Source organism: Salarias fasciatus, chromosome 22 (genome assembly GCF_902148845.1).
Source record: "Salarias fasciatus chromosome 22, fSalaFa1.1, whole genome shotgun sequence".
Classification (NCBI taxonomy): domain Eukaryota; kingdom Metazoa; phylum Chordata; class Actinopteri; order Blenniiformes; family Blenniidae; genus Salarias; species Salarias fasciatus.
In genome coordinates, this window is record NC_043765.1 from 9,294,339 (window position 1) to 9,307,723 (window position 13,385).

The following is a 13,385-nucleotide window of genomic DNA, read 5'->3' on the forward strand; positions in this document are numbered from 1 at the left end:
TATTGCAAAACGTTGGCCCACATGCTCAAGCGGAGGCTGTGCTGCGGTTTTAGTGGATGGCACTTTAGTGGGATTTGAGTTTGAATGTTTTTCTTGTGTTTGCCTTTGTTTTCTTAAAGCACTCTGGCTTCCTTCCACAATCCAAATAAATGCTAAGGTTAACTGTTTGAATATATGAGTGTACATGAGTGTCTTTCTGTGAGTGCGAGCCTCCAGGCAGAGACCTGAATCAACCTATAAGAGAGTCATTTTTCCTGTTTGGAGAATCTCCACTGACTTTGCTGTTGATTTGCCTTAAAAATGTCCATCTCTCTCTGTCCTGTGGTGACCTCCACACAGCATTAAGGCGTTGATCCTTCTGTCGATAAATTATGATATGACACTTTCACTCTCTCTCTTTCCCTCTCACACACACGCACACACACGTCTTTCTTCCTCTCACTCTAATTCCTGCCAAAGGATTTTCCTCTAACACCGAGACCCCCCGTGATTTGCAAATCCCACTCTCAGCTGCTCCCGGTGACCGCGGTCCACACATACTGTACAGCTGCAGTTTTACCCCGAAGGCCAGCATCAGCTTACAGCGAAGTCCGTCTGTGTGTGTGTGAGATGATCCGTCTGTGGCCTCATGTCAACACACTGGCATTATGCAAGCCGCCCTGTGTTACTCCGGTTCACTTGTGCAGTTTGCGGCTGAACGGCAGTGGTCTGTACATTCCCCCGGTGTGTCAGCCAGCCTTCTGTGGACACTTTTATCCTCAGCACTTTACGAGTGTTTGGATTTCAGTGACAGACGTGGAGTTTCAGTATTACTGAGAGTTTATTTATGCAGCAGCATTTTGACACAAGGCATGTCAGTCTGCTTCAAAGGAGGCCGGGCTTCCAAATTACAGCATGTCTGGATGGAAATTTATTCATCTGGATGCAGAATGACAAACATGTTATTGGAAGACTGATGTGGAACCATTTGAAAGCAGATATATGGTCATTAGTTCAGCTAGTTCAAACAGTAGTATAATGAATATTGAAAGCACACTATGTTTCACTTGATTCCTTATTTTGGTAACTCCCTCTTGTCAAACTGAAAACTTCCTTTTGCGATGACGCATTCTGTAATAAGCCAACTGCGTCTGCAGTAGAAGTAAACACAGCCCTACTTCTTCAGCCATGAGCAAGGGATTAGTATCAGTGGAAGCTCCCTGCTGCATAAATGTGATCCGAGTTTAAATGCTGGTAACAGTATTTACTTTCATAGCAGGAAGTATTTTTTTGTACATGACTCATGTGCTTAATTTAAAGTTAAAAATGATTTTATGTGATTGCATGAATGGTGTGATGCATGAATTTCTTGAAAGGAAACTTTCAGGAAAAGTTGGCTCAAAAAGGACAAAGATGCATTCTGTAGAAATACAGAGAGAATTTACTGAAATAGTCTTTTTTTTTTTTTTTTTAAGGTTTGAAGATAGATTAGTTGCTGCATCAGACCTAGGTCACTCCCCTGCCTTTGGTGGGGTTGTATTCTAGGTAATCTAAGCATCGGTTTAGGTTTTAACAAGAAACAGGTATGTGCATGGACAGGCTCCAAGCAGTGTGTAAATACCTGCATTTTCCCTTTTACTACATACAGATCTTTATCTGCTAAGACCCTTGTGGTATTTTATACTTTGCACTAATTTTCAAGGGAAAGGATTATTCGGGATTCTTGAGGCAAACTTCATCCAGCAAACAGGAGTTACATGTAGCACTTCTTCAAAATCACAAAGCCTCAAGACTTTCAAATCACTGCACATCAGTCACAGTTCTGTTTCAATGGAAAAGTTTAATAAGATTTAAAACATATAAAACAAACAAAACGCATAAAATGTATAAATAGTACAGTAACTGTCACTATTGTATGACAATACCTTAAAATTAACATTATTAAATATGACAAACAATACCATAAACAAGGAAAAAGGGAGATGCCTGCATCTCAAACTAAACACTGTCAAATACATAATATAAAAAAGCTAATAAATAGAACCCTAAATACATAAGTAGAAAAATTCAAATAAAATAGAATAAACAAATTGAATAAAAAAATATTAATCATCCCACAATGTTTTCTTGTCATTCAGTTCAACGCGTAGCAGGCACTGTGAGTGTAAACAGTCTGAGAGGGGGTAAAGGTCACAGGTGACAGCATGAGTACCTCAGCACGGCGCCTTAGTACCACAACACATTTCAAAAGGCTACATGTCAAACGTGGCATCATTTCTTAAACATATGAAAGAAAAGTACATTCTAGTATGTCTGCTATGTGGATGTCAACAATGCAACCTGCATCCTGTGTAAACAAAGCACTACAGTGCTCATAAAATGCATCAACTCTGCGACTACATGAATTACTGACCTGTTGGTTTGTTTCCTTAATCTGATTTGTTTGTTCTTGACTCTGTGTGTGTGCCAGATCAGACTCTGCACATCATCAATACGCGTCAGTAGGCTCGACCTACAATATCAACAAAGATGCACTGAGGCTTAAAAACACTTAGATAATAATTGAAGCTTTGACAGAGTTCACTGCCTTAGTTTAGCATGTTAACACTGGCTAATTATTGCAATAAATTCAACAGTTAATCCTTGAAGAAATGTCAGTTGTGCAGACAATTTAACTTAAATATAGCTGTGGACAAACCGAAAATTTGAACTTGACATAAATCTTTGTTGGAGTGAGTGGAGTGGAGTTGTTCAGTGCATGAAGGCAACTAAGATTTGTCCAAGTACTTAGTAGGAGTCAGAGGAATTGACCTACAGGTGGTGCCTTCCTGGCTTCACTTTAATGATCATCACTCCAGTAGCTGGAAGGTTGTGGACTGATTGACTAAAAATCTTTGTGCCAAAAATACAAAATATGCATGTGGATTACAGTGGTTTTTGAAGAATTATATGAGCTCCTCCTCTTGATGGTTTAATGTTTTTGACTGCAGGACTGTTTCTTGATATGATGTAAGACTCTTTTAGACCAGTCACAGAAGACCTGTAGCCGGTTCGACATCTCCATAGAAAATATGAGGGCATCGAAAGCTGAAGAGACGACGGGAAGGGAGGGGGGCGTCGACTGGGGGGCTTCTTCACCCATCTGACGATAAACAGAAGGCAAATATGAGTCATTAGGATGCACAAGTAGCTTATTTATTGATGATGGCTCTATTAAAGACACACTATTCATAACTATAATCGACTGATTTGCACATGTATTACTGATTAAATTCACAACCGAATGAAACGAAACCTCTAGTTTGGGTTTACAATCTCATGTATTTTCATACAATTCAGATTTTCTATATTATCTGTTTACTCATTTATTTATCTGAGATTACCAAAAAGTCACAATTATAAGGCATTCTCTTACAATACTTATTGAATGGTCTTGCCACTTTACAGATGCAGATTAATTTTACATCAAATCAATGAAGATTTTTCCTTTAAAGTAACTAAAGTCTAAACTTCAACAATCATGAATGAATGACTGATGAATGCCACAGTTAATTATGTTTTTATATGAGTTAATCCCGCTGAGACAGGAAAAGCAAAAATAATTAAAACAGGAAAAGTTTATCTCTAAATTTTTTGTGTCTCATCTTCATTAGTGTTTGGAATACAGCAGATAATACATGTAAAAAGCAGCTTCTCTCACATGCTGAAGTGATGCTTTCAGGAAGTCGGACAGCCCCTGGAGGTGACTGCTGGCGCCCTCTATTGACTGGGAGGAAGCACTGACATTTTCTCTGGCAGTTTTCAGCCAGTCTATGTGCAGCTTGAAGGACTGAGTGTGTGCATACAGCTGAGACAGCGACTCGTTCACCTGCAGAACATCACACAAACCGGGTTACTGGCTGAAGAGGTTACTGAGCACAGTGATACTGAGGAATAAACTTTAGTCATGCATGGTTACCTGCAACAGCCTGATATCAGCAGACGTGTGATGTATTTCAGGAAGACTGTCCAGCCTGTGGTGGACATCACCAAAGTGTTTGACTTCATCTTCTGTCTGGTGGAAACACGACGATAGATGAAGGTCAGAGAGCAAGCAGATACATCACAAAACCATTTTACTGTACAGCTTCAGTAGTCTTAATCTACAGTTTAATATTAAATTGATTCCAAAGAAGTAACAGAGGATACTTAGATTTAGATAATTTTTGAAAAAAATGTATAATCTGTGTGATGGTAACACATGTTAGAACTGAATTTTTTGGACAATCAGAGACAAAAGTGATGAAAAGAATGACAGAGGGAATATGATGTGAATCTCACCAGGTCGTGGAGTTTTCTGGATAAATTCATCAGTTTGTCCACATGGTGGATCATTGACCTGAATGTGCCGCAGAGGGGGGTACTGGGGGTGGGACGAGATGAGGATCGAACAAACAGCTCAGCCAGCAGCAGCAGGTGGAGGAGATACGAGGAGAACTCATGAATTACTGTAAAAACAGAAGAAGAAAATTTTAACTCATGATCATTTCAATTCATTGTGTTTTATGGTCAATGTTGCTTCTTCTCTTTCTTTTAAATGTCTCTGGCCTCATAAGAATCTAAACAATGCATGGTATTTCTGTTGCAGCTTCAGATCCACATTATTACAGAAGAAATGATCCAGCTGCGTAACACTGAGCTCCAGGTGCTTAAAGCCACACACATAACTGATCAGACAGGTGGATACTGGAAAGAAGCAGCTTTAGCGCCTTTCTTTGACCCGGATGCTGTGTGTGAATCAGACAGAAAACCGCAAGAGTGCAAGAAAAGTTGTTTTCATTTCCAACCTAAATCAAAACCACATGACCCGGGAGATTAATCCTGAGGCAGCTGGATTCAGAGCCAGTGAATGCTTCGGTCTGTGTTTGTCACGACAGTAAAAGGAAACCATTTATCTGACCTAATTGACATAATTGTTGGTGCCTGCCAGCAGAGCATTTACACAAAACAACAGTTTAACACCTGCATCAAAGAAACAAAAAACTAGTTTGTGTATTTGGGAAAATACCATCGTCCATCCAAGCATTCCTAGTGACTTTCAGAAGGTATACATTAACTCTGCGGTGCACACATTACAAGATTCGCTCTGTTAAGACAGACATCAGATAGACATAAGTTACATCCTGGGATCCAGACATAAACAGTCATTTAAAAAGCCAGATAAGAGCAGATATGCAGATATGAAAGCAAAGGTCTGTGGTGTGGAAGAACGGTTCAGGCACCAAATAGGTCAAAGGCCTGATTAGTATTTTCAGCAACTGAATGAGTGTAGGCGTCTGTGCAGAAATTTGTCAGCTTGCTTCTTCCTCTCAGAGACAGTTTGCATTTCTGGGAAACAAAGACAGGTTTAACAGAGCAGATTGTACTGCACAACACGGACCATATAGGTCTCACTGAGCTGGAGATAGCAAGATTATTTCAAAGAACTCAAATGCACCTTACATGGAAGTTTCAAAGTTCTCCCAATGCCTGTATGCCAGCTGTAACTGAGGATGTCATATTGTAAAATATGACGAATATGAAATGTGTAGGCACAAGTTTATTGTCCATTTGCCTTTACCATGTGGAGACTGCATGTTCTTCCTGTAAAGGACTGTCACTAGAAAGAGTCCAAAGACTGGCTGGTTAACTGAAGTGGTATTCATGTATGTCTTGAAATAGTTTAGGGACATCTCCAGGGTGTCTTGGTTTGTGGTAGCTGAGATCCTTTCTTACAGTCTGTCACTAAAAGCTCTCACACCAGGGTGATCAGTTGACCCAGCTTTACACCTCTTTTTTCCAACTCTAATTCACGATGCACTGGAGCCAGATGAGGACAGGATACACTCTGAACAGTTTGCCATGACAGAGCAAACAGAGACAGACACCCACTCCTCAGGGCAATTCGGAGTCACCATTTAACCTCAAACACATGTTTCTGGACTCTGTGAGGAGAGCAGAGAGAGCGGTGGCGGCCATGCATGCACAGGGAAAACATACAAACTCCACGCAAAAACACCCAGAAGTACAATGGGGAGTTGAATTGAGGACCTTGTTGCTACGAGACCCGAGTGCCACCCAGCTCAGTACCGTACGGCCTGCCAGGACACTCATCATTGATTCATCAAAATCTAAACAGGCTTAGACGCATTGTTTGCGTTGTCTAGCACTTCGGGGCAGCAGAATAAACAGTTGAGACAACACTAACAACACAAATTCTGCACCGATCCGATGACAGCTGCAGAAACAAACTATAAACAGCTGACTTGTACACGCTACTGCACGCATCTGCTCTCGAAACATGACGGCAGCCTCCTGACATTAAGAACAAGAGCGCCTTTGTCTGCCACGGTCAGCCAAACGTCACATAAAATGGATAAACAAGAAATGCAAAAGCAACAAAGAATTTCAGCACAAACATTGTGAAACAGAGCCAGAGTGAGAAAGGAGCATCGAGTTCGTATTTTAGGTAAACGTGCGGTTTGTGCACTGAGTGGAAACCATCTCAACGTGAAAAGAAAAAAATACTCCTGAAAGTTTGGACCTATTTAAATGTATCAGTAAAATTGTACCTTATAGGCTACTCAAGCAATACTGTAAAATTACTACTTTTAGCAGAAGGCAAGCAAATTGGTTCCTGATTTTGATTGTGAAAACAGTAATCGATCCAAGTGATGACGTTTTGGTACTTTTTATTATTGCAGAAGTTGTAGTTGTTTTGGAGATGCGGCACAGCTGCTGTCTCTCAGACCACTGCTAGAACACTCAGTCAAAGATTAGTCAAGGTTGTTTTCTTCAACAATAAACTCCTGTTTAGGGACGACGGAGCGCCTTGGGTTCATGTTTCTTCTCATTCATTCATTTCATTTGATCTGTGGAGGAAGATGTGGGGAGCTGCTAAATGCCTCCAGGACACTCTCAAACTAGCTGTTAGCTTTGCCATGTGGTGCTGTGTGGACGGGATTATCAGAGCTTTTTTTTTTTTCTTCTTCTTTTTTTCATGGACTGGAATGGGGTTAATGAAGCAGAACCTGTGGACTGTAAAACCCAAACAATGAGCTGAAAGCTCCATAAAACCGAGGGGAACTACAGAGTTCAATTATCATTCTTTGTGGGTTTGCTGCTTCTGTTCGTGGAAGTCATAAAAACCTTCACAGGTTCAGCTTTCATCGTGACTGTTGACACAGAAGCAACAATTCAAACATTTATTTGGCTTTTATGTCCCTGTTTTGGGATGAAGATTTGACTTTTTGTTTTTCAAAAAAGACAAAATTCGGATGATGCAAAATCAATGTGTTAAAAGAAAAAGAGTAAAAAGAGTCTTCCAGTTTTTATTTTTTATCCACAGCACTTTAAATGGTTCCCTAACCCCCCCCCCATGTTGTTTGGTCTTGCTCTGAAATCACTGATGATGTCTGCTCAAGGAAATAACACTTCAATCAAGATTAGTTCACGTCTGTAAATTTATCCACTGATTTATGCAACTCCAAAATTCCCATAACCGAGAGCAACAAAGAAGTGAACTGTCCGTTAGAGTTAGATCAGCGATAAGGAATGAGAGGTATGCCACTGTGGGTTTCCCCCCCCCCCCCACCTGCCTCCCCACCGCTGCCCGGTCTGGGCCTCCTGTTGGAAAAGGAGCAGGAAGCCGGCGGAGGAGCGCTCTGACTCAGATTAATCTCTTTGTGGTGACATCAGCGCGGCAGGCGCCTCGGGCTGCACTCTTCACACAGAAAACATCCACTCTGTCCCGAGCGCCGGCGCTTTAATCACTTTTACTGCCACTCAGACGATAACTGCCGCGCACTTTATGGGTTTTTAAACAGCAAGGGTCAGGGATTGGTGATGGACAATATTTATCGGTCAAAATTACATAATATCATAAAAACACTTTGTATCTTATTTTTAATACAGTGACTTTGGCGTGTTTCTAACTTTCAAAGAGTGACAGAATTGTTCTCATTATTATGTGCAGTTAATTATGCATTATGAAGACACCACAGCTCAGAGCTTTGAGCAGATGGCATCTTGTCAACAGTTGTGGAGCTGCAGAGCTGCTGTCTCTATGAATCTGGACTGCTGTGTAGTTTCTGTTTCTTTCCATTCATTCACTCATTGCCTCCAGAAAGGGGAAGTTTCAACCCTGACCTGGTTTATCTGTTACTGGTCGTGTGCGATCGCTCCCCAGGAGTCAGGTTTCGTATCAGGTTTCACTTCCGGAAGACGACAGCTCGCCAGCGGAGCTGTTGAGGATACTGTTGGGCAGTGACTCAGCATTTAATAAGTTAAGAGCTGATTTCTTTTTCAAGAAGTTTCATTGTCACCCTCAATAGAAAAAGGAAAAAACAAACTGTGTGGCCCATATCCTCTTAAAAGTGGTCACTTTTACACTTTTTTTCCCCCACACATATTCCAGAACTACAATAAGGCTCTGTTATTTCCAATGTTTGTTAAAACCTTAAGATAAGAACTATGCATCCTTTTTGAGATTTATCAAAGTTTTATTGACTCCAGGAACTCTCTTTGATAGTTTAGGGGCAGTTTAGCTGTATAGAAATTCTAATTTAACACTGGATAAAATAAACACATGGGGATTGATTTCTGACAGCAGCGCACACACGCTTGAAAGAAAATAACCTAGAAAAGTAACAGAAGAGGAAATCTAGTTGTTAAATATCTTCACACAAAGGGGCTGTATTCACTAAGAGTGAGAGCATCAGACATGTGCCGACCATAAAAGATATTCACAGGCTTAACCTCATCCAGGAGTGACCCATCTAGAGGGTCATTAGCAAGGCTCACAAGCAAGCTTTTTTCAATAACTTCTAGTCTCACACAATGAGCATATTTCTCTTTTACTTAAACAGAAACTGATAGGTCACTAAGATAAATAAAGTTGGTTATACTTTTCTCTGTATTTCAGAATGAGCCAATAAGCCCTGTGTTCCTGTTGAGCATTAGCAGAGCAGTTGTTAACTGTAAGCAGGACACAGAGACAGACAGCAGCTCAACAACTGTTTTACCCATTGCTTGTTCCTATCGTGGGCTGTACCCACTGAAATTCCCTAAAAGAATAGATTATAAGGGGAGACAGGAAAGACGAATGGCTGTAAGATTCTCGTTTTCCCACTGAAGTCATGTCTGGATTAAAAACAAGATCTTAGATATTGCAAACCTGAATCAATGATTCCTTTATAGAAAGAAATGTTAAATATTGCTGTGTTTGGCCCTCAGCATGAGTCACACACTGACTTCCAGACAGAAGTCTGTCTGATGGTGTTATTCTGAGGGGCAGACAGCTGGGTGGGCTCCGTTTTGTCGCAACGACATCTTGAAGTGAAATCCATCACCTCTCCTGATTTCTGGCCAGATAACATAAAAACGGTGTTTTTCCTGCAGCAGGAAAGTAATTACTGCATCAAAAGCGGAGCAAGGTTCAGATGACAGCAAACAGATGTCCGCTGACAGCTCATTTCAGAAGTGGCTCCTGAAGACATGCCAAGCTCGCGCTTATCAGCTGTTGCATCATGGTCTCACGCACCAGCAGGACTCGTCCCGGACTGGTTCTCAGTCAAGTGAGGACACAAGCTGGGAACTCTGGAGCAGCTTCATTTGGCAGTTGGAAAATTACTAAGGAAAGACATCAGCAAAAATCTTCTGTCAAACCCCAAAAAAATACCCTGCAGCAGTGAAGCGTCCAGTCATGTATTTGGCTGAGTAAACAGCTGTGACAGCATTATGGCTCAGAACAAAGTTGCTTAAGAAGCAGAGTGAATGGGCCTTCTTTGATGTATTTAGCAGCTCATTTCGTCAGCACGCGTTCACTGAAACACACACACACATACGGGCAAGGCCTCACATAATCACACACTTCCACAGTTTCCGTTGGAGTTCGTGGCCCTTTTTAGCTGAGCCAAGCAAACAAACGGTGGAGTTTCCTGTGTTTTTGCCTCTGACACAGTGGGTGCCTTATTCCCTCCACGCCTCTGACTTAAACTCTGAGGAACTTCAAGTGAACTGAGCAGGTGTGAAGTCTGTCTGGCATCAAACGCTCTGTCATCTCTCTCCAAAATCATCCAATAAACCAAGAAAATTTTAAGTCTGGAGGACTTGGTGAACCATAAGTGTAAAGTCTGACTTCCACTTACTTGTTGCAGTATCCTCTAATTCTGTTATTTTGCTTTGGTATTTCTTATGCACCCTGTAGAATGCTAGAAAAAAAAACTACAGTGTATGAATCATCTCAAGCTAAGATAAATATTATATTGACCATAAACAAATGATTAGGTTCCAGAAGTAAGGTGACAGCAAGAGCGACAAACCTCAAGCAAATGATCACCTCATTATGTAACCTCAACTGCTGCTGTTGTCTTTATGGTTTAAGAACACACAGTAGACCAGTGCAGTGAGACAGCAGAGCATTTACCAGCTTTTGGAAAAGGTGGAGACCAAAACTGGACTAAATAAAACAACCAAAATCAAAAAAACATTTTGGATTTCCCTGTACGGGATGAGTTCCAGATCAAACAAAGATTCCTGGAAAGTAACCAGAGCAGTTCATTTATCCTGATACTAGAAGAGCCCTCTGGTCTTGTTTGACTGTACAAAGGGCACCATTGTGTTTAGCTGTTTGTATTATTGCCTCATAGCAATATTAAGTTGGGTTTGATTCGTTGTTTGGGTCATTGAGTTTGCTTTTGCCTTTTGTTTTTCCTTGTGCTTCAGCTTCCTCAAACTCACAGAGAAAGACAACCACACATCTACGGGGAAACTCAGTGCCACCATACCACCCCAACACATGCTTTTAGACAGTGAGATAGAACCAGAGAAAGCTCACACTTTCACTGGGAGAACATGCGAACTACACACAGATAAGTCACGAGGAAGTTAAATGTCAATGTTCACCCGCAATAGAATAAATACAAGAACTTCTTAAAACATGTGAGATCATATCATAGATTATCAGATTAGAGGTGGTGAAAGTGCTATCAAAAAAAGAAGAAGTGATAATGTTAAATCAACATAGCATTGATAAGCTCCTGCTGTGTTTCAGTGTGTGCAGTTGCACACGTTGCTGTTTCCTCGTGTTTCATCAAGCCTGACACATAAACACGACGCAATCCGAGGATATTGCCTCATTCCCTCCCCTTCATTCCCTGAAATTAATCATGGCTTCACTCTCTGCTTATACTTTCAGTCCAAGAACTTATTGGGAGAAGTGGAAAACAATATGAATTATTTTTTTCTCGAGGCCGTCACTGCGCTGACATGACGTCAGACCCATTTCGTGGTCGAGGCTCTGGGGAACTTCTACAAATATTAATGCACCATGGATTAATCGTTCACAGATACAGCAGCATGACTATTAGTGGGGGTTTTTCAAGCTGTGGACATTCTCTGATAAGATGAAAAAAAGCTTTTTAGATGCTGTAGATTGAAAAAAAACAAACAAAAAACAGAACCATATTAGACCACTTGATAAAAATGACATAATCGCTCACCGGCTCCATCTCCTGATACTGTGTGCTCATGCAGTGAGTGTGCAGATCACATTACTGTGAGAGCAGTACGAGGTGATGTGCGATGACGACATCACAGTCTGCTGACCTTGCCGGTATATTTCACCTTTGACAAACGCACACCTGGATGTTTATGACTCGGATTTTTCTTATGAGTCATCGTTTGTTGTGTCACTGATTAGTTAACTGTTGGCTGTCTTTGGCTTGAGGAAGTTTTTGGAGAAAGCAAGGTGATCTGCTCAGGATCATCCCAATAATGACCAAATATTGGCATCAGTCACAAGAATATACATCTGAATTAAATATTTCAAGCCTGCTGTGATGACTTGTTGCCCTTTACGATACAACTGTGAACTATGAAGGTGGCCTTTTCATCCACACTTTTTTTTTTAGCCGTGTGGAAGAAAAGCCCACTTCAGTAACTGACAGACAGCTTCACCCATTCATTCATAAAACCGTGCAATGCTAACACAAACATTCACTGCTGAGTGCGGTCAAGCAGCGGAAGGAAGTCTGCCGCTGTCTATCAGCCAGGAATCACCAAGAATCTACGACTTTCCGACCTCTAAATGACACAGTGACTAACAGGAGCAGTGAAAGCGGCATGCCCGTGCTTGTACATGCCCACATTTACATGAAGATTACTTTAAAAAGTCCACAAAAAGCACAGGTAACACAAAATGTTGATATAAGCGGGAGATCTGATGCCACAGAGTGGCTATTTAACCTTTTTTCAAAGCTGTGAATTATTCATTGACGCAACTTGATGCTGTTACTCTACTACACGTTGTTTGCCTTTCTGCAATTATTAACAAAAAGCGTCAATAATCAGAGGTCACCGTAGCAGTCCTCAGCTCTCTTGCGCTCGCCTTGTTTTTCTTATTGGGAGCTTAATCCTTACATTTTAAACATACTGTTGCTTCATTGTATGTGAAGCAGTTAAAGCAGTTTGACAGTAGTGAAAAGTGTCTTCCCTCTTCTTCTCTCTTGCCAAAGCCCTCACTATGTAAACTGTTTATACAACACGAAAGGCTGTTTTACACAAATCGAATAATCGTGATACAATAAAGTTGCACAAAAATGCTTTTATACTTTGACAAATAAGAGGGTTTTTTCTTTATTTTTAACATTACAGTGCCACTCTCATTGTTCTACTACTTTAAACACGCCGGGGAAATCCCTACCACGCACACAGAGTCACACACAGCGGCAGCCAATCACCTCCCAGCTCAGCTCCACTCAGGACCAAGCACTGTGTTGCTTATAGAAATTTAAGAAAAAAAAAAATGCATAAACTCTTTAAACTGTCACAGGATACAAAGTTTCGGAAAGAGTTTTTCATTCATTTGTTCATACATACATTCACTCATTCATTCATCTATCCATTCATTCATTCACAGGTCTCTCAGGCTGAAAGCAAAAGTTAAAAGCACGTGGAGTTAAGTCCCCCTCCTCCACATACACAAACACACACACCCACACACACACACCCACACAGATACACATCTCTCATCTATGTGTAAAAAAGAGGCACAAACACACTTACATTTCATCGTTGTGCTGCTGCCGTAGTAAACAAACCTCCTCCTGAGTCCACGCTGTGTACTGTACGTGTGTGTGATTGTGTTTGTGTGGACAAAATGTAAAAGTTCCCTTTTATAGCTCAGAGTATGACACATCACCTGAGTCATCAGCCATCGTCGCCATTCAAACGCCCATGCCGGCCAGCCATACCCCCCCTCAGCCCTCCACCCGGCTCTTCAACCCCCCTTATCTGAAAAAAAAAAAAAGAAAAAAAAAAGCTCGAAATGTCTTTGTTTGTTGAGGTGATTCTGAATGAAGGAAATCATAAATAAAAAAAGAAGTGTT

The 13,385-nt window shown here is 41.1% G+C and overlaps 1 protein-coding gene across 1 annotated transcript; it reads right to left on the bottom strand.

The window, feature by feature from the left end:
* Positions 1–2,941: 2,941 nt before the first annotated feature.
* On the bottom strand, positions 2,942–13,133 carry LOC115409478 (interleukin-11-like). Its single transcript, XM_030120684.1, has 5 exons — positions 13,063–13,133; positions 4,300–4,466; positions 3,938–4,033; positions 3,680–3,847; positions 2,942–3,121 (listed from the first exon to the last, which is right to left on the bottom strand). The coding sequence occupies exons 1-5, from the start codon at positions 13,067–13,069 to the stop codon at positions 2,951–2,953; spliced, it is 609 nt and encodes a 202-aa protein (XP_029976544.1). The 5' UTR covers positions 13,070–13,133; the 3' UTR covers positions 2,942–2,950.
* Positions 13,134–13,385: the final 252 nt, after the last annotated feature.

What these genes read in the sequence shown, in the direction of transcription:
- LOC115409478 (XM_030120684.1), bottom strand. An exon ending in CCAGAAAACTCCACGACCTG is followed by an intron (nt 4,034 to 4,299) that starts GTGAGATTCACA and finishes TGTTTCCACCAG; the next exon opens with ACAGAAGATGAAGTCAAACA. An exon ending in CTGATATCAGGCTGTTGCAG is followed by an intron (nt 3,848 to 3,937) that starts GTAACCATGCAT and finishes GATGTTCTGCAG; the next exon opens with GTGAACGAGTCGCTGTCTCA.